Consider the following 23656-nt stretch of genomic DNA (forward strand, 5'->3'; position numbering starts at 1 on the left):
ATCCTCACGTTGTTCCCCTCATAGCAGGTTTTCTCTCAAGTTAAATTCTTGACAAGGAAAAAAATGCTGTTTACCACAGCTACACCCGAGGTCAGGAGTTCAAAGCCTTTTTAATTTTACAAACTTTCACCATTCTGGTTATTCAACAAACTCGTGGCAGACAACACACGATTCATACACATGAGCACAACAGACAACAAAACCTCTGTATTTCATATTTATTGATGTAATTCTCCGTTTTGTGACACATTCACATAAAAACAACACCATGGAGAAACCCTATAAAGATAGCATATTTCTGGTGCACATACAATACCTTATATATATATATTTTCCACATGTTTACATTCAGAAATGCATTAAGTGTGTGCACGATAAATCACGTGGCCTCGGCGATGAGCCCCAGTGTGAGTACAGCACTAGAGCAGTGAACACAAAAGCAGGTAGAACAAAGTCAACAGCAAACACTACACTAGTCGTAGTAATAATCCCACCAGTCTGTCGTTACTTTCTTGTGTTTGCTGGACAACCCCCATGATGAGTTGACCCACTGGACCACATGTCTGGCTGCTGCCACAGAGACGAGGCAGCGGCAACTGAAACACTCTTCTAACGTAGAAAGGTAGTCTATAATCACACACAGATCAAAGTGAAGATTTCACGTGATCGGTTTAGATTTGGTCAATATTTACATGATGTACACAAATGCTCTGTCAAAAGAGCATCACATGCTTTTAGCAAAACCCTAAACTGAGCCACAGGGAAAGTGTAAATGTAATGCAATTTAAAACAACAGACCTACAATAAATACAAATTTTTATGAAGCTTTAAGTCTTCGGTTATTGTTGCAAATGCATCACAGAGATTACTGAATCTCTCTAAATGGTGGTATTTTCGATAATATTATCAAACTTTCTTTTAACTTTTTCTGTGTTACAGTGTTATCACTACTTCAGTCAGCTGACTTCACCCACATTGCTACCAACTAATCCTTCAATAGATGTTGTTTTTTTATGATAATTTAGGAAGATCTCTGCCTTTTCAAGAGTCAGGTATAAAGATTTATCATGTTTAAAATAAATCCACAGCCAGTGGTTGCTTAGCTTGGTATAAAAAAAAGTGTAAACGGGGAAAACAGCTAGCCAGCAATGCCAGATAATATATTACACCATTTGATGCAAAGTGGGGGGCAAAAGAGTTGCATTTATATCAAAGAGTGTTGCAAAATCTTGTGTAAACACTGTAGCATTTGACTGTATAATAAGTACTCAAGCTAAAGCAAAAATGTATTTAATATTTCACCCTTTAATTGTCCTCCGACTTGTTCCTCGCCTACTCTCTGACACTAATACACCTCATCATCATATCTCATGTAAGAGTCACCATGTTCATAAAATTCCATGTTCCATTCAGAGCAGAATTAAGGCAGAGATAATATTAAACAAAGAGTAAAGAGTTTTTTTTATGTGTTTGAAGTGTATCGACATTTTTAAAAGCTGCCTTGGAGCCTTTGAGTGGGAGGCTGATCATAGCTTCTGCTGGCTAAACACATTCTTTGGAGAAGTTATGTAAGCACCACCATGAGAATGCTCGATCACACATCTCTGTATGCAAATAGACTTCAGTATTTCACAGAATCCAAATTATATACACCTGTCTGTTGTATGGTTTTGTTCAGGTGCAGAGTCTGTGCGCACCACAGTGACAACAGCGCGTTGCTTCCACTGCTGCCTGAGGTGAATGTTCGCTGTGTTTAGCACGGGCTCGCTGCTGGTGGTTACATGAAAAAATCTCCCAGAGGAGGAAATGTGTTTTTCACATTTCTTATACTGCCTTCTCGCATCAGTGAGTTTTATAATAGAACACACCTGTGACTCTCCTCTGGTTTTTAATTATACAAGGCTGGCCCATGTGTTTCTGCCTCACAGGGCCTCTGCCAGGCAGCGGTCAGTTCCTTCGCTGGCTTCCAGTCGCACCTGCCGGCTGGTTTTTCTGTTCTCCACCCAGGAGTTGTGTATTACGGTGCCCCCTGGTGAAGGGTCCACTTGGAGCAGGGACACCACCCTCTTCTTCACCTTGGCACGGAGGGCACGACGCAGTTTCTGCCGGGTGAAGGCGTAGAGCAGGGGGTGGGAGACGGTGGTGCCATATGCCAGAGCTAGAAACCAGAAGCGCAGGCTGACCAGGGCATCAGTGGGGCCAATACCCAGGATCAGCACGTTGGTCACAGAGAGGGGAGCCCAGCAGCCCAGGAAGGTTGTGATGATGATGAGGGACATCCTAAACACCCGTCTCTGGCGCTCTCGTCGATCCCGATGTCGTCGCACTGCCCGACGCAGGGCGATGATGGCGGACACAGACGCCTGGACGCCCACTGTGGCCGGCATGGGGGTGGCAGCACCCATATCAGGGGAGACAAGTGGAGCAGAAGAGGACAGAGCAGGGGGGGAGGTAGCTGTTGGGGTGGGAGACGGGGAAGGGATGAGGGGAGGATGATTGAGCTGTTTGGTGCCATCTACAGTGCACTGCTCTCCTCCTGCCTCCCCGCCATCTTTCATTTTAAGCCCCGCCTTGCTCTTTTTCTGTCTCTTGTGGCACCCCCTGCAGGAGGGGCTCCTGAAACGCTGGTTCTTCTTCATGTGGGAGCCAATCCGAATGTTTAAAGCTCTCAGTATTCTGGAGTAGGTAAACAACATGACTGCCACAGTGGTGAAGAAGATGGGCACCTGTAGGATAAGATGGTAATATATACCCAGGCTTGTGCGATAGCCCTGACCGCCAACACACAGGAGAGTCTGGTTTCGCCACGCTGGCACCACTGTGGCGCTGACATCATATGAGGGCAAAGACAAAGGTGTCACCTGCCCGGTGTCCTCAGCTCCTTCTCCACTGGACCACTGCGTCTCCAAGAACGGGATGAAAAACACAGCGACCGAGGTGACCCAGACAGCAGTGAGGAGCAGCGCTGCTCTACGTGTTGTCAGCAGCCTGTTGGCCGGTCGAACCGAGATGTCGTATCGGTCCAAGCTGATAACTAAGATGTTGATGGCTGTGGCGATGCTGGCAAACGTGACGCAGGCCTCGTGGAAGCAGCAGAGCAAAGCCAGGTTCGGTCCCGGGGGCAGAAGCACGACCACCAGAGTGAGGGGAACGCACAGCACACATACCACCACATCCAACACGTGCAGGTTGACCGTCACCATGTTGCTCACTGAGTCCACTAAGTTGGATTGAGAGCAGTAGAGCACCAGCACAGTCAGGTTGCTGCTGAAACCCAGCACCAGCTCCAGCATGAGGAAGGCAGTGAGTGACACCTGGAAGCCCAGTGAGTACGGCATGAACCAGGATGCGGGAGTGCTGGATGAGACCCCTGCTCCGTGCTCCCGAAGGACGTCCATTCCCTCCAGGTCAGCCGCCGTCCCAACCCAGTTGGTGGTGGCTGGGCTTGAGGTGTAGCTGCCAGTCTCCATGACGACCTCTCAGTCCTCATATATTGTATCTGTCACACTGCTGATGAGCTCCCATGATGCACCAGGCTGAGCCTCCATGATGCAGGGATGAATAACAGCTTGGTGACAGCGCTGCGGAGACAGAAACACAATGCAGACAGATGAGAAATGAACTGTGGAGAAGAGAATCAAAACATATTATTCTCTCTCATGGCATGTCAGAGATCTCAACATTGCTTTGGACAGAAAAATCATTATACAGAGATCATAACCTATCCATGTTTGACCAAAAAAGAAATCAGTCTATGTCTGTCTGTCTGTCTGTATGTCTGTCTCTGTAATACATTTGCATGTATCAACCTCAGCATCTGTAGAATGAGCAGTCCCTGCATTATGCGTCCCTCCATTCTTCAGTTGGTCTCCTATCAGTATCACTGATTGTCATTTTGGCTTAGTCCCAGCTTGAGTTGTGCGCACAAGCTGTCAGAGCTACAGGCCGCCACAATAGACCATCACTAATGTGTAGTGGAGCTCAGGGGAATGACCAAATTGAATGAAGCAAAGTAATCAGACCCTCAGGCAATCAGCTGTCCTTATCGTAGAAGTAGAAAACAACACATTCAGCAACTTACACAAAACTGGTTATGATCTCTTTTCTGGCGACTGTAGCAGACCATACGATTATTTTAAAATGGCCCTTGTGCCAAAGAAGCATATTTATCATGTGCTTCAAGGTCTCGGCCAAGCTGACAAAGACATCAGTTAATTCACTTTAGCATCAGTGTCGCATCTGAAGAGTTAAAGTATATGTAAAGGAATTTTAAATATTTGATTCTACACATGATATATCGCAGTACTGAACACTAGGTGGTTTTTTGTCATTTTTGGGAGGATTTTTTTTGGTACCTAGTAAATGTGCCTTTGTCATGCACTGGATTCATACTTTGCATGACTGTGCCAATAAAAATTAGACTGCTTTAGCATCAGTGATTCCCCCACTCGATCACGAGTTACTACAACTACTGCAGCCAACAGTTTGGTAGCTAGCTACACCTTCATCCCGTAAATCCCTCTTCTTTGGGTAATAGAATATGCAGAACTTTGGGTAGTTTACAAGCTTTCATCTGAGCCAGCAGAGATTTGTGGATAATCCGCAACTCAGTGATGGCACACAACCAACATACCTCTGTCCCTGGCCCGTCTCACTGCCATCTGGTGGCAGTCAGAAATACAAACCCACAAAATAAGTATAAAATGCCTTGTGTACTTTTGCTACAAATACAGCACTTAATTCAATAGAATTTTACTAAATTTTGTACAAAATGCAGCCCCAATCATTTTCATGTGAGTTAAATGTAACATTAGCCAATGTTAATGTATGTACTTATTACAGTTATAGTTATTATAGTTATGCTGGCCTCATTTCATAAGTGGAATTGATAGGAAAATACACAGCCATGTGGATTACTATAGCATTCTTAGTGGGTAATGGCGAAAATCGACCAAGGGACACCTGGTCTTCCCAGGAGGGTGTAAAACTGACAATAATACCCTGAACCCACCAGGACAGTTTGCACGCTGCTGTGACAGCTGTCAGTCGAATCCTGGTGAGGCCCAAACAACTCAAGTGAAACGATTTGAAACGGTGGGTCTCCATCTGCTGTCAGACTGCTGGACTGAGCATCCATTGTTCAGGTTATAGTGGTACTTGACATTTGAGAGATGGAGCACCTTTCATGCGACTAGATGTAGTTTCTACACCATCAGTGGAAATGCTATCCAGTGTTTTACAGCAAATAAAATTGCCTATTTTATCCTGATTTTGAAACCCAATTTTACAGTGCCTATGAGCACAGACAGGAGACAGGTATCCTACTGTCACTGTCATCTAACAACAAAAGAAGAAAAAAATACAATTCTAAAAATGTTAAACTGTATCTTTAAAAATAATTTGTAGCATCTATAGCCTTGTTATGCTGCATTATCATGATATAATAAAGTAATTTAATTCCTAACTCTATAGTCATGTTCTCCTGTTGTGTTTAGAGAAAACACTGTGACTGCTCTGTTGTTGAGGTTGGAGAGGTCTGATATACGAAGGCCAAGGATGTGTGAGGCAAAGTGTCTGATAGTGTTAAGTTTCTTTTTACTGGATACATTTAGTACGATAAAAAGTCTGGGGGAACAGTATAAAAGAATGGATTGAATTATGCGTTGACACCATTCAGCAACCTGAAAAATGAAGCCACAGTGCGAATGCCAAAAGCTGCAGCTCCTCAAATGACCACTGGAGGCTCCCTTCAAAAGTGAGTCAATTCCCACAAACCTTCATGTTAAAAGGGTCAAACTGTTTACAGCAGAAACAACATGTTTACAATCTGGTACGAAAACGGTTTTGCTGTCTGTAGCTAATTTCCCTGTTTAGAAGTAACTGTACAGAGGTGAATTTTTATACAGCTCATTCATTTAAGTCGTGTAAGGGCTTAAAATTATGAACAATTAAGGGCGTGGTCAATTTGACTGACAAACAAGCGTCTTCACAGCACAGTTCATGGCCCAGTGGTGTCTGTCCTAATTCTACTAATTAATCTGTTTGTTGTAAAATAGATAGTAGATGGATGTGTTTAGACCCAAACATTTTGTGTTCAGTGTGGAAATGACCAGTACTTTTGTTTTGTTAACGTTCAGTCGTAGTTATTAGTGCACCGCTGTATAAAATCACAGATACAGTATTGAAATGCTACTACTGAATTATTGATCATTATCACCGAGCAGGGCAAATGTGGCGATGTCAGAGTATCTCAGGTACGCATACCTTCAGCAGCAATAGAAAACAGTAACTTACATTTATTTCTCATACTTTGTTAATTTGTGTGATAAAAGATCAATGTGGGGCCAATAGAACAGACTGAAGACGGCCCAAGAGGGTTGCAAGACACTAAGCAGGGGTTGCAGGATGATTTCCAGAAATCAAGTAAAATTTTAAAACAAACATAACAATATTAGTTAAACATTAGCTGCAACATTGCTTCTCCTACATACTATATGTTTACTCTATTCTACTGCTGATACACTGTGATTGCTTTGACTGGTATATTCTGTTATTGACCTGTATTAAATTACTATAAAATATTGTGTTTTTTGGCCATTGTGGTATTTTGTGTTGTTGCTATACTTGTGCATGCAAAATTTGTATGCTTTAACCACCTCTGGTACTGTTAATTTGGGAGTTGGAGGCTGAAAAGTGTGGGAAACCTGCCATCATTGCAGATCTACTGCGATCTACTGCTTGAACTTCTTCTTTATAACATCATGAATGGCATCACATGGAGCATCAAAAAAGTCACTCTGTTGAACTTACGAGTGCTGACTACACTTTATTATTTGAATTAGAATAGTCAAGACTGCTGTTATTAAAAGCTGAAGCACATACGATCATTGGTGATTTTTGTCCTCACCTCCACACTCTGATCCAACCTCTCTTAGCTGATAAACTTCACTACAAACACAGACAAGATCTCTTTGTTATATTGACAGCTGGAAGATTAAAGTCAGCGTGTAAAACAGTCGCTTGACATTGATTATGGAGTAGCAACTAATAGCACTTGCGGGAAATTTGTTGAAATCATTAAAATCACAGCTTCTTTTCCCCTCATTTACTGATGAAAACCTCACTATCAAAAGGCCCAAACATCTGACGACAAAACTGGCGAGTCAAAGGCGCAGGAAACAAACAGCCCAGCAAATCAACTCTCACACATCAACCTCTGCACAACTCCACTCCAGCGACAAGACATTCAGGTTGAGTGATGGACTCATTTTCTCCCTGTTTCTGTTGCCACGGCAACCACACCACAAGGGACTAGATTAATGAGGGCACAGGTAGTACAGCATTGATGTGTGTGACACTGAGCTGTTTGGTGACAACATGCTAGTGACAGTGAGACATGAGTGTAGTAGAGTCTTTAAACTAAAACGCAGACTAAAACATGCTACATTCCTGTGGAAAAAAACAAGAAAGTATGCAAGCAGATGGGTCTGTTGAGTCAGAAACTCAAGAGGAAAGTGTAATAATCAAACCTTGTGCTACAGATGTATTGAACATTGCCCCCAATAATCCATATCACAATGATTTGTCTATTAGCTTTCATCGTGTTTCTGTTCTCACTGGACATTGTAAACAGCAGGAAGTGGAGAAAGGTGGTAATACCCTTAAGATCAACAGCACTCTTCATTAAACTATTTCAAGTAATATAAGCAAAGTCTAGACTTCATGGAACCAAGAGGCAGGCTTCCTCAACAGTGTGTAAGCTAGTAAGGAAAGATTTAAGAGATATCTCAAGGGGATGTGAGGAGAAATGAAAGGAGACACACAGAGGAAAGTAAAGTGGGAAAAAACATGGGGTGAAGAAAACAGTGAGTGAAGAAGTGATGGCGTGCATGAGTGCAGCCCTGCAGCCACTTTGCCTCACTCATGGAGGTTTCCAGCTGGTCCAATCGTGAGTGGACTGTCTGATTGCCATCAGAGGCTAACAGGGAGTTTGGATGGAGGCTGGGGGGAAATGGAAATGTAGATTTTTTTGGAGACGTACTGCATTCTTGTTTAAAAGAGGCCATGCATCACCTGGAAGTAAGACATCAGAAGTGCCTGCTGGAAATCTGAGATAGATTACGACAAATGCCCGAGTGAGGGAAGGAAGTAGAAAGGAACCAGAAGCGCTGGTAAACAAGATGTCCCATGGAGCAGAGGTGGCAGTTTCTTTTTCCACTCTGCGGTCTTACATCAGCCTTCCTCTAACTGCTGCTGGTTTCCTAGTCGCTTCCAGTCCCCAAAAGACCGCTTCAGTCCCAAAAGACTGCACTCGTGATTGCCTGAGTGAAAAGCTGCATGATGACTGCACAGGTTACACGTTTAGCGCAGGGAAGGCAGACAGATATTGCCAATCTTAAAATCACAAAAAAGCAATCTGGTCATAAAGTTATGACCCCAGAGCTCTATATGATACACAGACTCTCCTGTAGGGTTTAATGGTTTGGCTGTGCAGAGTTTATAGGTTCTATTTTTAGGAAGTTATGGCTTTAGTATGATTTGTAAATAGTGCTTTTTTTTCGTAAGAGTACGTTTTCTACTTGAAACAGTTCTCTGAATGCCCCACAGTTTAATCTCTCTATAAATTAAAAGTTTCAGTTCCAAAGGGCATCCATGTGATGCAGACGTGAAAAATCAATTAATTTGACCCTGCTTGAAGCAAAGCGCTTCATGTCCGGCCCTGGAGAGCAATGTGCCGTTTCGCACTGTTCCTTATCCTCAAGCTGGTTATTAAGACTCCTCTTCCTCTCTGAAAAACCTGAAGCAGAGTGACTGGCTCAGGCTCAGTCTTGTACGACTCTGCTTATTCCTAAATCCGGATAAAACCTTTGCGTAAAGCAGCACCATCAGTCCCAGTAACTAGCTGTGTGTCTAAAGCAGGCGAGTGTGAAACCAGGTGCATTTCTTAAGATGTGTTTGCTAATTGAGTCGCCTGCAAGTGGAAGATGCTCACCTGGGAGTCCTCCAGGTGACTGTGTCTGTAATGATTTTCTAGCTTTTTAAAAGCAATAATGTCACTTAGACCACCACAGACTGATAATGAGGAAAAGGTCACATGAAGGTGATGCATGTGATAAATGGCTGTACTACGTCAACTATGAACCTCTGACCCTGTAATGAGAATCTATTTGACACAATTTAAGTTTTCTGAAGATGTTAATATAAATTTTTCTCATTTCTAATTTTCAAGCTTGAATCCTTAGTTTAGATGAATAGCTTATGTGTATATGCTTGTTTCCTTTCTTGCTCCCTGTTAGTTGAAAAGATTGGCACCACTCTCATGGCTGCACACTTGGGTAGCTTACATTAGCATGAAGTCAGTAAACAGAAGTCAACAGCCGGGATTTTGCCAAAATGGAAGGGAAAAGAATGCGGTGTACTCAATTTAGTTTCAGTGATTACAGGTTCTCTGACTCGTGTGTCAGTGATAACAGGTGTTTTCACTTTGTTTTGTTTCTTAGAGTTTCTGCTTTGGGACCTTGATTTTCAATGTAGTCTCTTTCAGTGAGTTATTTTTGATTGTTCATGAGAGAAAAATGCTCCCTGTCGACTAAGACATCATGCAATTATGGAGTGGTGATCAAATCTTGAATAACTTGTCATTTAAAAGGTATACTCACTTCCATTGTATGCTGTAAATTTCATGTAAATTGGAAAATGTTTGTCGTATAAGGCTGATTTCCTGTAATCAGTGGGTGGTGCTATGACAGTAACTTAGGTCTTCATGTCTGAACCCTTTTTGAGCAAGAGGAGACTGTCGCAAACTGGATGCGAGTTACAACAACTCTGGGTTTCATGGTTAAACACTGCGATTGGCAATGGCACCTGGGAAACAGTGTTCAATGAAAAAGTCACAGTACTAATAATTTTGGATCACAAAGACCTTTGCATAATCATAATAACAATAATAATAAAAATAACGATACATTTAATTTCTATAGCGCTTTTCTAAACCAGGGTTACAGAGTGCTTTACAGTACAATATCATACAATATAAGACAACAAAGAAGGAAACAACATCATTCATAGAAAATGTAATTAAAGTATGGTGTATATATAAAATGTTATATATACATATACGCATACATACACACGTACATCCATACATATAGGCACACATGCACATAAATATATATACATGCACACAGACAAGTTTGTATATGTACATACATACATGCTCATACATTCATGCGTACAAAATATATAATGTTTTATATGACACCAAACAGATGAAGGCGCTCTGGCTAATTCTCTAAGTGGAATTTATTAAAGTACAAGAGAAGGAAATAGCAAAAATTATGCAAAACTGTAACAAAGGATTGAAAAAAATATGACTTCTGGAGGCTTTTTGTGAGTCTGGACATGATACACGTGTCTCCCAAATTTCGTACATTTAAATGAAACTTAACGTGTGGCTGTGGCTACTAGCTTTGCGGGAGGCGCCATCAAAACAAACAAAACAAACATAACACAACGTGGTTATTGGTGAGCTGTAGACATAAGTGGATTTTGTTGTCTGCGGCCGGAGTCAGGCTGCAGATTTTCTTTCTGCAGAGTGGCTGGAGACACACTTGTTAATATTTATGAAGAAATTGCTACTTGATTGGTCAGAGAGTGAAAATGTCAGGGTGAGATGGGTTTGGGTAAGAATGTCAGGGTAAGTCAGTCTGAGGCAGAGCAGGACGGGTGATGTCTTCAACACACTGCAAAATCAAAATTAGTAGCCAGGTCAGCTGTTTCTATCTGTTTCTAGTCTTTATGCTATTCTAAAATAATAAACAACAGACCCGAGAGGGTTATCCACCTTCCCATCTAAGTTGCCAAAAGAATACACATAGGAATTATTTCTGAAATTCTCAAATTATTTCTTAAACGTGGAAGGATACTTAAGTATTTGACAAAAATGCCCCTTAAAACATCCATCCATCCATTATCTATACACCGCTTAATCCTCACTAGGGTCGCGGGGGGGGGGGGGGGGCTGGAGCCTATCCCAGCTGACTCTGGTGAAGGCAGGGGACACCCTAGACAGGTCGCCAGTCTGTCACAGGGCTACATATAGAGACAACCAATCACTCTCACATTCACACCTACGGGCAATTTAGAATGATCAATTAACCTCAGCATATTTTTGGACTGTGGGAGGAAGCCGGAGTACCCGGAGAAAACCCACGCATGCACAGGGAGAACATGCAAACTCCATGCAGTAAGATCCCGGGAAAGCCGGGACGCGAACCAGGGACCTTCTTGCTGCAAGGCGAAAGTGCTAACCACTACGCCACTGTGCAGCCCCCTTAAAACATCAAGTTTTCAAAAAAAAAAAAAACACTTCCATATGTGTGATGTACCGTTTGCTCCTACTCATAGATTGCTGATTGATAATAAACAGATCTTATTTCTGGTCATAGCTGGCTACAGCTGAGTCCCCATTATTGTTTGTTTGTATTCACATAACCATAAGAAATATGTAAACCTATTCATTTTATTCTGCACAGCATTGACACCAAATCTGGGTCCTAAACCCTAATCCTTTGTTTTAGATTCAGTTGGGAGAAACATTTCTTTCCTGTGTTTGATCGCAGTTTAGCTCCATTTATATGTAAATTGTTTTTTAACAAGTCATTTTTAATGTGACCTGTTTGTTGTGCTTATTTTGTTCTCTTGTTTAATGTGTGACAATGGATCAACTTTATTTAGGATCATGTTCTAATTTTGAACTTTTCAACCCGTAAGAAGCTAAACGGTGTATTCATCAGGCTTTGCTATCAGTTTCTCAGACTAGAGATCTTTATTTCGTTTCTAATATAAATTTTGCTAAATATTTAAGAATACTTTGGTTTTGTAAACCATCTTTCAACACAACAAACCATGACTTTCTTTACTAATCCAACCCCAGCAGACTCGGTAGACTCGTTGTGTCATACTTTCATTAAACAGAGAAGCTGACAGCAAATCCTCCTTTGATTTTGCAGTGATTTTGATCATCACTAATGGCTTCTTCACCTAAACAGTAAATGCAAGAACTCAGACCGGTTCTCGTGGGGTGTGTAAAGTCATTTTGGGATATGTAGGAAATCATTACATGGTGAGGAACACTTCGCCACAACACAACTCCTGAACACCAGAGACTAATCTGACAATGTAATGGATGCATTTTCACTTTAACAGTGCATCAAAGTCTCAGCAGGGAGGTGAAATCACAAAGTGATACGCCACATCCAGGGCCACTGCGCTTCACACAGATCAAAGTGATGCTCTGCAACCTTTTCCCCTCTGGTGTAGGAAACCAGAAAGTGTGTGACAAGAGTCTGTATAGCATGTATAATTGAACAGCTATAGATACATCAGCATTTCCCAGAAGCAGCAGCACAAAGATTAAAAAGATGAATGGCAGTGAGAATAATCTTGCTATTCCTGTGAGACAAGTTGATGTAACAGGTTGTCAAAATGACATGACGAGAGAGAAAAAAAGAATGTAGAAGAAAAGTACATGAATGGGGAATTTTATTGCAGATTTTATTCGTTTTTTTAGATTTTATTGTCGGATTTTTATTGCAATACCATAAAAATGTGATTTTTTTTTTTTTTAAAGACACTACAAAGAGATTTTGGTTACAACCTAAGCAGATCCAGGCATCACTGAGTGATATGATGGATGTAATAAGGGAGCTGGATATGGCGGCACCATCATAGACTACATATAAATGTGAATGAGCTCTTACTATTACCTGATTATAAATACCACTACATGTCCAATTTAAGGGAGTCTCGATTAACTCAGTTCACTTCCTTACAGCACCATTTTGCCATTTGGCAGCCACTCAACCTTGCCACCAGTGTTTTCCAGGCGTCACTTGTGGCATTACAGCTATTAAATAATCCTGCAGCCCAAATAGCATTTTTCACATCGACCACAAGTACAAAAGAGTCTGTAAGGTCCGTAACACTGTTGAGAAGATACTAACATCAACTGCAAAAAACATTTAAAATATAGCAGCCAGTGTCAGGCTGTGTGGTGATTTTGGCATAGTGGCGTATCTTTTTCTTCAACTTGGTCTAACACCATTTGAAAAAACTAGAAGTTTCAAATGATTGCTTTGTTCCATTACATTTGTGCGTGTCGGCAGCCAACAGAACCAGCTAATGGAAATCATGATCACATCGTACACTGTATATACTAGATGGACACAGCATCTGGATCTGAAAAGTGAAGTGCGTTACACTTGCTTTCTAACAGCCAGCAAGGGGTGACTCATCTGGTTGCAAATAGAAGTCCAATTGCATAGAAATCTACAAGAGAATGAGGATATTTCTCCTTTGATTTGTCACTTCAGTAAATATTTTCCTAATCAATTCATCTCCATTGTTAGTTTTGACATTTGTAGAATGCACCATGATGTTTATTTAGTAAATTATGGTCCCATTTAAAGTTAAATAGATGATAAACCAGGGTGTGTTTTAAGGTACATCGACCTTGTGACTGACAAATCTCTGCATATCACCATGAGTAGTGTCCTCAGGTTCTCCAGTCACATCTACTGCTTGCTCCTTATGTCCAGTTTTAAAAGGTTAAATGCCAAATTTCACACCAGTGGTCCATAAACCAGTGGGTGACGTCAAGATTGCTCTGTCCCTTTTTTGTATACAGTCTATGGTCCATTCATGCTGACCTTAGCGAAAAGGACGATAAGGCCGGTGTTTTACTTTTCTCGTCATTGAGGGTCCACAAGAGTCTATAAGATACAAACTTAATTATATGTAAGAGTCCACGTGGATCCCTCTGCACACATCCACCAGCATCTCAAAATTAGTGTCCACAAGGCGACAGGACAACAAGGGCGACACTGCACAGGCTCGGCAGTTGTGTATATTCACGGGATACGTAGATCCCACTGAGCATAAATTGACTCTTTCAAGCATCTCCCACTACTAGAAAAATAGCATAACAACAACAACTGGTGTCCGTAGCCGTCCATGTGCATATATAATCAAGACTCTATGGATTCAGAATTGTAAAGGAGGAATCTTGGAAAACATTCTCGACATACGCGCCACTGACAAATGTGAATTTGAATGAATGACGCACCATCTTGTAACGTGGGATTCTCCTAAATACATCCAAGCTGTACTTAATGCCATGGTTGCTTTAGGCTAAATGCTAACATTAAGATGCTAACATACTGGCATTTAGCAGGTATAAGGCTTCCCATGTTCACTATTTTAGTTTAATGTGTTACGCTGCACTAAACACAAACGACTAGAGTTGATGGGGATATCTCTATTTTTGTACGTGTTTGGATGTAAAGTATCGGAATATTTCTAAATTTGATCTGATAGTTGCGCTACATAAGAAGTCAGGTTACTTACAGAGTTAGGGACTGCCATTTGTAGATCACACCAGTAGCAATAACATTGTAATACAGATAGTACAGATCAGTATAATATATGTTTAGCTGATTTTTCTTCCATAATGCAATTATTTTCCAATATTTTTTGCTACATCTAAGATCTATCAAGAGCTCAAGTTTTTAGCAAGCATCACAAATTAAGCTTATTATTCCTGTGATATTAAAATGTTAAGATATCAATGTAATTTTCAGCAAACATATCCACATGTTTCTGTTCGCCCAACACATGGATGCTGACAGTAGGACTACTCAGTATCTAAAAGAATCACAGGCTTACAACAGTTCGAAGAAAATCATTTTCTTCATTAAGATGCAAAGTTATGCAGCCAAATGCCTGAAAATCTAATCAGACCGTCAAGTCAACCGAAGGAAGCTGTAGGGAAAGTAAGAAGTTTCTGTCATGTGCTGTTGTTAAGAGAGTCAGATGTCTCTGTGGTGGCAGGTCAGAGAAAACGAATGATTAGGAAGGGCATTTAATTATCATATTTTATTCTAGTGTATGTGTAATGAGATTGTAATTACGTTACAGATAAAAAAGGACAACATTGATCTTGCATGTCTGGCCACCAGGAATCCAATCATTACCCAGAACAGTAGCTTACAGGAGCATTGGTCACTTGACAATGTCACATAAAGCAGGCAGAGCTCTCATTTTAACAAGACGTTACTTAAGACAAAACGTTGCAGAAAAAGAACAGTGGAAATGACAGCATTGAAGCCTGAGAGTCCGCAGTATGAGGTGGTGAGTAACAACAAAACAAAAACACAAGAGCAAGGAACATGTAAATTCAGTCTGCACAATAAACTCCCACCAGCACGTGTGTGTGTGTGTGTGTGTGTGTGTGTGTGTGTGTGTGTGTGTGTGTGTGTGTGTGTGTGTGTGTGTGTGTGTGTGTGTGTGTGTGTGTGTGTGTGTGTGTGTGTGTGTGTGTAGACTCCCTATCAAGGCATCAAGCTGTTATTTGAGCTCTATCTCCAGTCACCGCGCCATGACGGAGACAAAATGTCATGTCAGAGCAAAAAATTTTCAGGCCACTGCCCATCCTCAGCACAATTGGCCTGAGAGAACAGGACACACACCTCTATTACTGCATGTACACACACATGCACACACAGTTGTACAACAGGACACCTGCCGAGTCTACAGTAAGTGGCCTTGTAGATGAGCAGGGAGGATGAAAGTGCATTACAGTGCTGTAAATGTTAGGGATTACTTCTATGCCAGCAGATGACATGTATAACAAATACAAATGGAGTCAGGATCCTCTGGTGAATCTGACTTCCAGCTGCCCATAACATGTTGTGGCTTTGACCTTTAAATGTGTACCATCATCAAGTGCAGTGGACTTTGTGTGAATACATGCATATATGTAGTTCTGGACACAAAAACCGTGACGTGGCTGTGGAACTACTGCTATAATAATGTATATTCAGATGCTTTTATGTGCTAGACACAATGTGACATAACATATGAACAGCTGTACAGTGTAATGCTGTTGTAATCTATGAGCTCATCTGACAGAATGATCCCAACTCAACATCCACTTTATCCGGTGCTTTCAGCTGCATAATATGGTGTTTATATCAAACACATGCTTTTCCCTGACAACTGAGCCAGCAACAACAATTGATGAAAACAAAATAATACAGTTGAAAGGGCAGGAAACAGCCAATGAGTGATCTCAGGAGTAGTAAAATCCCTTTCCAAGATCAAGAATGAACTTTCATTTTAGTGATTGTAGTTGTAATATCAAGTACCAGCGTAGTGTCAAGCTGGGTTGTTGGATTGCATTGGAGTAAAATATGAACCTTTTTAACAATCAGTGTCACTATTAAAACCACATGCCTAATGATGTGTAGCTCCTCCTTGTGCTGCCAAAACAGTTTAGGCTTCTGAAGATGTCCTGTGGTATCATGCACCAAGAAGTTAGAAGTTAATCCTTTGGGTTGTGAGGTGCTGCTTCCATTGATGGGACTTGCTTTTCCAGCACATCCCACAGATGCTTGATCAGATTGAGCTGTACAGAATTTGGAGACCAAGTCATCACTTTGAACTCTTGCTCATGTCAGATTTTTTTTTTTTTTTTTTTTTTTTTTTTAAACAAAATGATCACTTTCTGTTTTTTTTATTTCATGTATCTGTATGTGTTGTAGCTGATATATAGTATGTTCATTTCACTTTCAGTTCAGTTTTATTTATATAGAACCACTTCACAAAATCTGTCATCTCATAGCACTTAACATAGTAAGATGAAGAACTTGCAAATTTTAAACAGAGAAACCCAACAAAGACTGCAACTGCAATAAATTGAATAGATATTTTGCTTTTTTGTCCATAGTCTGGATGTCCAGCTGTGTCTACTAAGGACTTGTCCCACTATGATATGGGGAATGTTTTCTCTTTCTGGTGGCTTAAAGTTGAACTGAAATTTGAATACAGACAAGTAAAAATCTACTGGGAATCAGTGCTATGTTGGAAAAAAGGCCGGCTAGTTTCCACTTGATTATGATTTATGAGGAGTGGAATCCAAAATTCACAGCAACATTGAATGCAATAAGTGTGCCGATGTCCTAAATTGCTTTTTTTTAATTTAAAAAACAAACAATATGGTTTTTATTTCCACACAAAACCTGAGAATTTAAAATTCTCTTTGGATTTACTTGAATTATTCTTTTCAAAATGCTCAAAACATTATAACAAATACGATACTATGTGCCACTCAACAAACAATCACTGTGTCCAGACAACGTCTCATGCTGTCTTAACACAGGGAGGACACGAAGAGGGTTTGCTTCACTCTCACTGTTTTATTGCCCCACTGTCCGGGGTTTTTACAGCCCTTAATTGTGGCTGTTGTTAAAGCTGCATCCATACTTTCAATGCCAAATTCCAGCTATAATTTCTGTCTAAGTCATAAATATTTTGGCTCATTTCATAATGCAGCTGAGGAGAGGCTGGAGAAAGCAATCAAGAAGGTATGAAATATGGAGAACTCCAGAGAATGCTTCATAAGAGACTAAGAAGGAGAGTAAAATCAAACAAAACAGTTTTTTAGAACTTTTTCAAAAGACTCATCTTTGATTTATGTATATCTTTAAATGATGGCAGAGGAAGAAAGAAAGAGATAACCTGCACACACTTAATGAGTGAATACACTTGGCATTGAGAATCATTCTGTTATTCAGGCAGACTTTCTGAATGGTACATGGGCAATTCAGGCTCGAGCACAGCCGACTCTCACTGAACTCCTTTATGTTGTCCTGTTACTTGAATTATTCATCGCAGAGCTGAAATATGGACCTGAAATAGCCAGCCGGTAAAAACCTGAGTTAGGTAAGGTGGAGAGCCAAGAAAAGATAAAGAGACGAGCAAAGACGCGTGACAGAAAGCCACACGGTGGAAACTGATGAGGTTACTTAACTGCACATGGAGGCAATTAGAAGACAGTTAATCCATTTAGTGAGCTAGTGGCAGACACACACACACACACACACACACACACACACACACACTGAGGGTTTCTGTCTTCATGCGTCCAGCAGGATTTGGTTTCCCTCCTTCATGTTCACAATCAAAGCCGTCCACAGCAGAACACAGCGGCGCTACAGCAGAAACACAGCTCAGACTACATGCTTTCATCAAGACTTCTCCCTGTTTCTCTTTCTCCGCTTTCCTCCACCTCCACACTGTTGCCACCAACCCTTCGCTTCTCTGTTACTCCTCATCTCGCCCGCTGTGTCTTGCTTATCTAGTTTCATTTTCACGGTCTTTCTTTGTCCTCTGTACATTTTTTGTTGTTTTGTTCTTTAAAAGACCCCTTCCAGTGAAAATCACGTTTTTATTCCCCTGTTAACATGTCCATATGCTGTTTTTATATGTGCAGGAAAACATGTCATGAGTGAATTAAGCAGCCAACACCATTACGGACTATTTCCACCTTCTGACTGCAATGTGCCAGCGATGGTTTCAAAATCAGACATCTGGGATTTCATATGTACCAAACCTAAAAAAAACAATCCTGTGTGGGATTGGATTTTCTGGACCATTATTCTTCAGAATTAGTTCCTGGTTCAAACAGTGCCTATAAAAAGTACTGACCTACCTTGGAAGTTTTCCCCTTTAATTGCTTTTGCAACATTGAATCATAGTCACTGTAATTTGGCTTTTTTGACAAGAATTTTCATTAAAAGACTATTTCAAGATTGTATAAATGTTCACCCTTTTCAAAACAGTATTTATTAGATGCACCTTTAGCTGCAATTACAGAATTGATCTTGTGTTGATGGGCCTTAATCAGTCTTTCTCTTCTGGACACTGCAATTTTACCCCAATCTTCTTTGCTAAACTGCTCAGGCTCTGTCAGGTTACACATCGATCATGAGTAAACAGCCCTTTTCAAATCCAGTCACAAATTCTCAGTTGGATTGAGGTCTGGGTTCTGACTCGGTCACTCCACCTTGTTGTCTTTAATCCATTTCTGTGTAGTTTTGGCTGTACGCTTCAGGTCGTGGTCTTGTTGGAAAACAAATCTTCTCCCAAGTCCCAGTTCTCTTGCAGACTGCATCAGCTTGTCCTCCAGAATTTCCATATACGTTGGTGGATTAATCTTATTGCATATCATGATGCTGCCACCACCATGCTTCATAGTAGGGATGGTGTGTTCATGGTGATGTGCAGCGTTTAGTGTCCACCAAACATAGCATATAGTCTGATGAGCAAAAAACTACACTTTGCTCTCATTAGACCAAACAACCTTCTTCCAGTTAACTTCAGAGTCTCCACATGTCTTCTGGTGAACTTTAGGTGAGATTTAATACAAGCTTTTTTCAATAGTGGCTTCTCTTTTCTTACTCTTCCACAAAGCTTTGACGGGTGAAGAACAGTCAACGGTTGTTGTATGAACTGTCGCTCCCATTTCAGACATTGAAAGCTGTAACTCCTTCAGAGGAGTCATAGGTGTCTAGTCTCTTTCTTACAAGGCCCCTCGGTTTGGGAGCATGACCTGCTGTAGGCAGACTTATGAATGAGCCAGATTTCTTCCATTTCTCAATGATGGATTTAATTGTATTCCAAGTGAAATTCAGTGACTTGGAAATTTGGTGGTATTCATCCCAACCTATGCTTTTCAGTAGCCTTTTCACAGAGTTGCTTGGAGCATTCTTTTTTCTTCATGCTGAAGTCAAAACCAAGAGCACTGATTCACTAGTGACTGGACCCTCCAGTTATATGTGTCTTTATAGTACCATCATTTGAGGCTCATTCACTGCACTAAGAAAATGTCTGTTTGATTAAACTTGTGACTCCTAGTATCAATTGGCTGCACTGTGTTGAATTAAGAGTTACTCTGAATGGGGGGAAATACATATTCAATCACCTATTTTACAATTTATTCTTATAATTAATTGACACTACTTTGTAAAAGTCTGTTTTGACTTTGACAGGAATAAGTCTTAAAAATTGTAAAATAAATAAATAAATTGACAATGATTCAGTGTTGAAAAACAATAAAAGGGGAAAACTTCCAAGGGATGCAAATGTGTTTTATAGACACTGTACAGCAAAGTTACTCTATTATTACAATATGACTGTGTATAATTTTACTGTATTTGAGCAGAGTTGTAGGGATTATTTTCATGGAAAAATTGCTAAATATGTTCCTTTGATACATGTTTTTTGGGACTTAAATCAACACCCATAGAGGGACTTTAACAAATTGCTTCTTGGAATGAACAACTGAGACAGAAACTGCACAATACAGCAGGTGGATTGTATGAGAATATATGTTTACTTGCAGGATGCTGTCATGTCAAGGCTTGCAGTACAGCATATTGTCCCATCTGGCAAAACTCAAATGTATATTGCTTGTTCTATGGCCTTTTCAACCCAAAATAAACAATTTTCTTGCCTATTGAGTTTTCAACAAAATGTGAAGAAACAGTTTAAAATAGCAATCACAACTTCCCACAGATAGAGTAGGTAGTGCTCGAAAATGCCTTTGTATCACAAGCTGTCAAAAACCTAAAGATATTCCATTTACAATTATAGAAAACTAGGAAATATTCAGATTTGAAAAGCTGGAATCAGATAGTTCTTAGTATGCTGCTCAAAAAATTACAGAGAAAAACGCAGAGAGAACAAAATACCTACATTTATGGTTGAAACAGATGAATGGGCACCTAATCTGAGCTGCACTTAATAACTACAAATCCAAAAGATGAGGCAACTTCCATGATCAGTAATAAATGGACCCTGGCAGGCACCAAGAATAGATGTTTAATGCATTTTAGCGATATTTCAAGGCATGTTTGTCCCCTAGGCTGCTGGCACATACAGAAACAAAAAACAAATTTGCAAAAAAACATCTCAAGCACACACAGCATCCAAACAGACAGCCACACTTTGATGTGCACGGTGAGATGTTTCCAGCGACCGCAGTGAGGACTCCCTCAGGAGCGTGGGAGAAATCCACAGCCTCAGAGCCCGTAACTGTGTCAAGCACCTACTCCCACACACTGCCCGGGGTTTCTAATAAAACACTGATTCCTCTGCAAAATCGATATTTCGTGTAGTTTCGTGCCAAACAGCACGCTGAGCGATGCGCTGCACTGCACAGAAAAGCTGCAAACAATCAGGCACGGACTGAACAAAAACATAAAGTTGAATCTAGTTTGCATTGAGAGCAGCAATTCTAATTTGCAGATTTTTTTTTTTTTTTTTTTTTTTAAAATCCAAACGAAAGATGGGAAGTTTGGATTAAATCACGCTGCGTAAAAGTTCAACTTAAGCATTTTTGAGACGTGATTTAGACCATTTAATGTGTGAAACCTGATCTTATCATTTCAGTGAGTAATCCATGAGCAACTTTAGTTCGTGCACGATGGATAGATGGAGGCTACCTGCGTGCCAACTGCTCTCCAAGCGCTGCGCAATTTTACACCAAAATGTCTCTATCGGGCTACACAAATAACTGCAGATTAAATCGCATCCTTTCATTTGGCTTTCTCTTTCATCAAACTGCACTCTTACCTCTTACCTCGGAGCCGTGCGCTCAGTGATCCATGTCCGCAACCTGTGAGCGTCGAAGAGAAGCGTCTCCTCTGGATCAGCCGAGCACATGCTCAGCGGCAGCAGCTCCAACAGGCAGCAGACAGACAGCAGCGCAGCGCTCAGTGGGACGGACAAACCGCTGCTCTGTCCGCAGGCACAGCTCTCACTCCCGCTGGATCCAACCCGGAGCTGCTGTCAGGATGCTGAGCTGAAGGAGGAGGGAGGTGCCAAACGTTACTATCAAGGTCATTCACATTAAACCACAGTCAAAGCTCCAAACTTGCCTGTTGGTGGTGTTTGTCTACAAGGAACAGGATTAAAGTCTGACCTCTGCACCTCTATATGCACACAATGTAAGCATGGCTAGATCTCCAATATATCTTCTGTACAGTTAAACAAAGTTCTAACGCCACAACTCATCAAAATACAAACAAAAAAAGATTTATTTCATAGAAATTTTACTGCAACTGAAGAAACCTGGAGTCAACAGTGCTCACAAGAGTTACCAATACTGTAGACATGAACATTTTTACACCTTCTACACACCAACCCTTTTTCACATCACTCTGCACATCAATTTTACAAAGATGTTTCACCATGCTGAATGTATCTTCCCACAACTCATCCTTCTATCGACCGTTTTTGAGCCACGTTGCATTTCTACAGCTTGCAGTTCGCCTGAGAACTCAGATTTTTTTTCATGTTAAGGCTGTTCACAGTCGAGAAAGCTGTGTTTTCTCGGTTTGCTGATTATTTACAGGATCTGGTGGAACGGCTTTATCTTTTTTTTTAAGGAGTTCTTTGAATGACACGTTTAACCTAGATGTGGTTATTGTTTTTAATGGAACCACACATCACACATAAAATGCTCAAGGCCACTCTAGAGTTGAAAACTTGGACATTTTTTTCAGATTAACTGGATATAACTGGTGTGATTTTCATTATTTAAAAAAGAAAAACCTGCCCTTCAGGCCCACTGGACAGTATTGGTGTTCAGAAGGATAAACTATGAATAAAAAAATACATGTTGCATGATTCTCAAATGATTTTCGGTCTGTTTGTTGGTGAGTTGTTTTTAGTCCCTGCTGTGAAAAGACCTGCCAATTAATCTGGCATAGGAAATAGTGTGGTCTAATGCAGTGTTTAGGGTTTTTGTTTTGTTTGAGGTGCAGTTTATCTGCTTTTGGAACACAGATCATGACTCTCAGCGGCCACCTAACCCATACAACACAGCCCTAATTTTGTAATTAAAATTAGTGACACATCTGCAAACTGTGACTAAAAAGAAAAATCAAACTGCACTCAGACATGATCAACTGACTGACAAAGAGCAGATAGAGCAGGAATCCATCTAAATGACACATAATTGTATGGCTACAATACACTTGAATGGTCCCACTTTTATTACATTAAGAACCTCAGCAAATGTGGATTAAAGCGTGAGACGGCGAGCACAAACCTCATGACTCACTTCAGCGCAAATAAAGAAACAGAACATGACCAGCATTATTTCTGCATTGTGTTTGCATGTGGGTGTGAAAGCGTGGTTCACAAATTCATAGATGTTATTTAATTGACACATATTCTTCAAACAAGGCAGCTGGTATGTGGAGTGTTTATTAAAACAGAAATGACCAGACTTTTTTCCCCCCACTCACATTTCATGTCGAAAGAAAAACAAGATGAGGTAAGAAACTGGACCACAGCCACACTGGACCTACAGAATCTCTACCTCTGACATTAATCTTCTTCAGGATCAATCAGAGAGCCAATTTGGTTAGAATCTGTCCTGCTTTCATTACCGCCTTCCTCAATATGATGGCAAAAACGCCACTTCTGCCGCCAGCTCAGACCATCGTCTCTCTTGTTTATATCTCTACATAATGGTTTGCTTCCGTCCCTTCGCCCCCCTGCAGCTGCTCGCTCTTCACCCTCCCTACGGTCTTTTCCTCTGGTTTTCAGGGGCTGGCTGCAGCTGACAGGACAGTGCAGACCAGGGGACAATTAGGGAAGCGTGGGAGAGACAGCTGGACCTGTTGCCAATTACACCGACTGTGATCAGGAACCACACACACACTCACACAGAGCCGGCTTAATGGGCTCACACTGCACATCTAAACTTACTCTGCAATCTACTGTATGCAGACCCCAATGGATTGTT

At 41.0% G+C, this 23656-nt stretch overlaps 1 protein-coding gene across 2 annotated transcripts; it reads right to left on the reverse strand.

Moving 5' to 3' along the window:
• Positions 1-203: 203 nt before the first annotated feature.
• On the reverse strand, positions 204-22945 carry LOC111565100 (G-protein coupled receptor 22-like). Of its 2 annotated transcripts, none has more exons than XM_035945879.2 (2): positions 21482-22945; positions 204-3581 (listed from the first exon to the last, which is right to left on the reverse strand). In XM_035945879.2, exon 2 carries the CDS (start codon positions 3468-3470, stop codon positions 1923-1925), a length of 1548 nt encoding a protein of 515 aa, XP_035801772.2. In that variant the 5' UTR covers positions 3471-3581; positions 21482-22945; the 3' UTR covers positions 204-1922. The 2 variants fall into 2 exon arrangements, with proteins under 2 accessions (XP_035801772.2, XP_023120855.2); XM_023265087.3 differs by having other exon boundaries at positions 21475-22945.
• Positions 22946-23656: the final 711 nt, after the last annotated feature.

This window comes from Amphiprion ocellaris, chromosome 5 (assembly GCF_022539595.1).
Source record: "Amphiprion ocellaris isolate individual 3 ecotype Okinawa chromosome 5, ASM2253959v1, whole genome shotgun sequence".
Classification (NCBI taxonomy): domain Eukaryota; kingdom Metazoa; phylum Chordata; class Actinopteri; family Pomacentridae; genus Amphiprion; species Amphiprion ocellaris.

Excerpts from the sequence above, each read along its gene's own strand:
- LOC111565100 (XM_035945879.2), bottom strand. The coding sequence starts at position 3,470 with ATGGAGACTGGCAGCTACACCTCAAGCCCAGCCACCACCAACTGGGTT.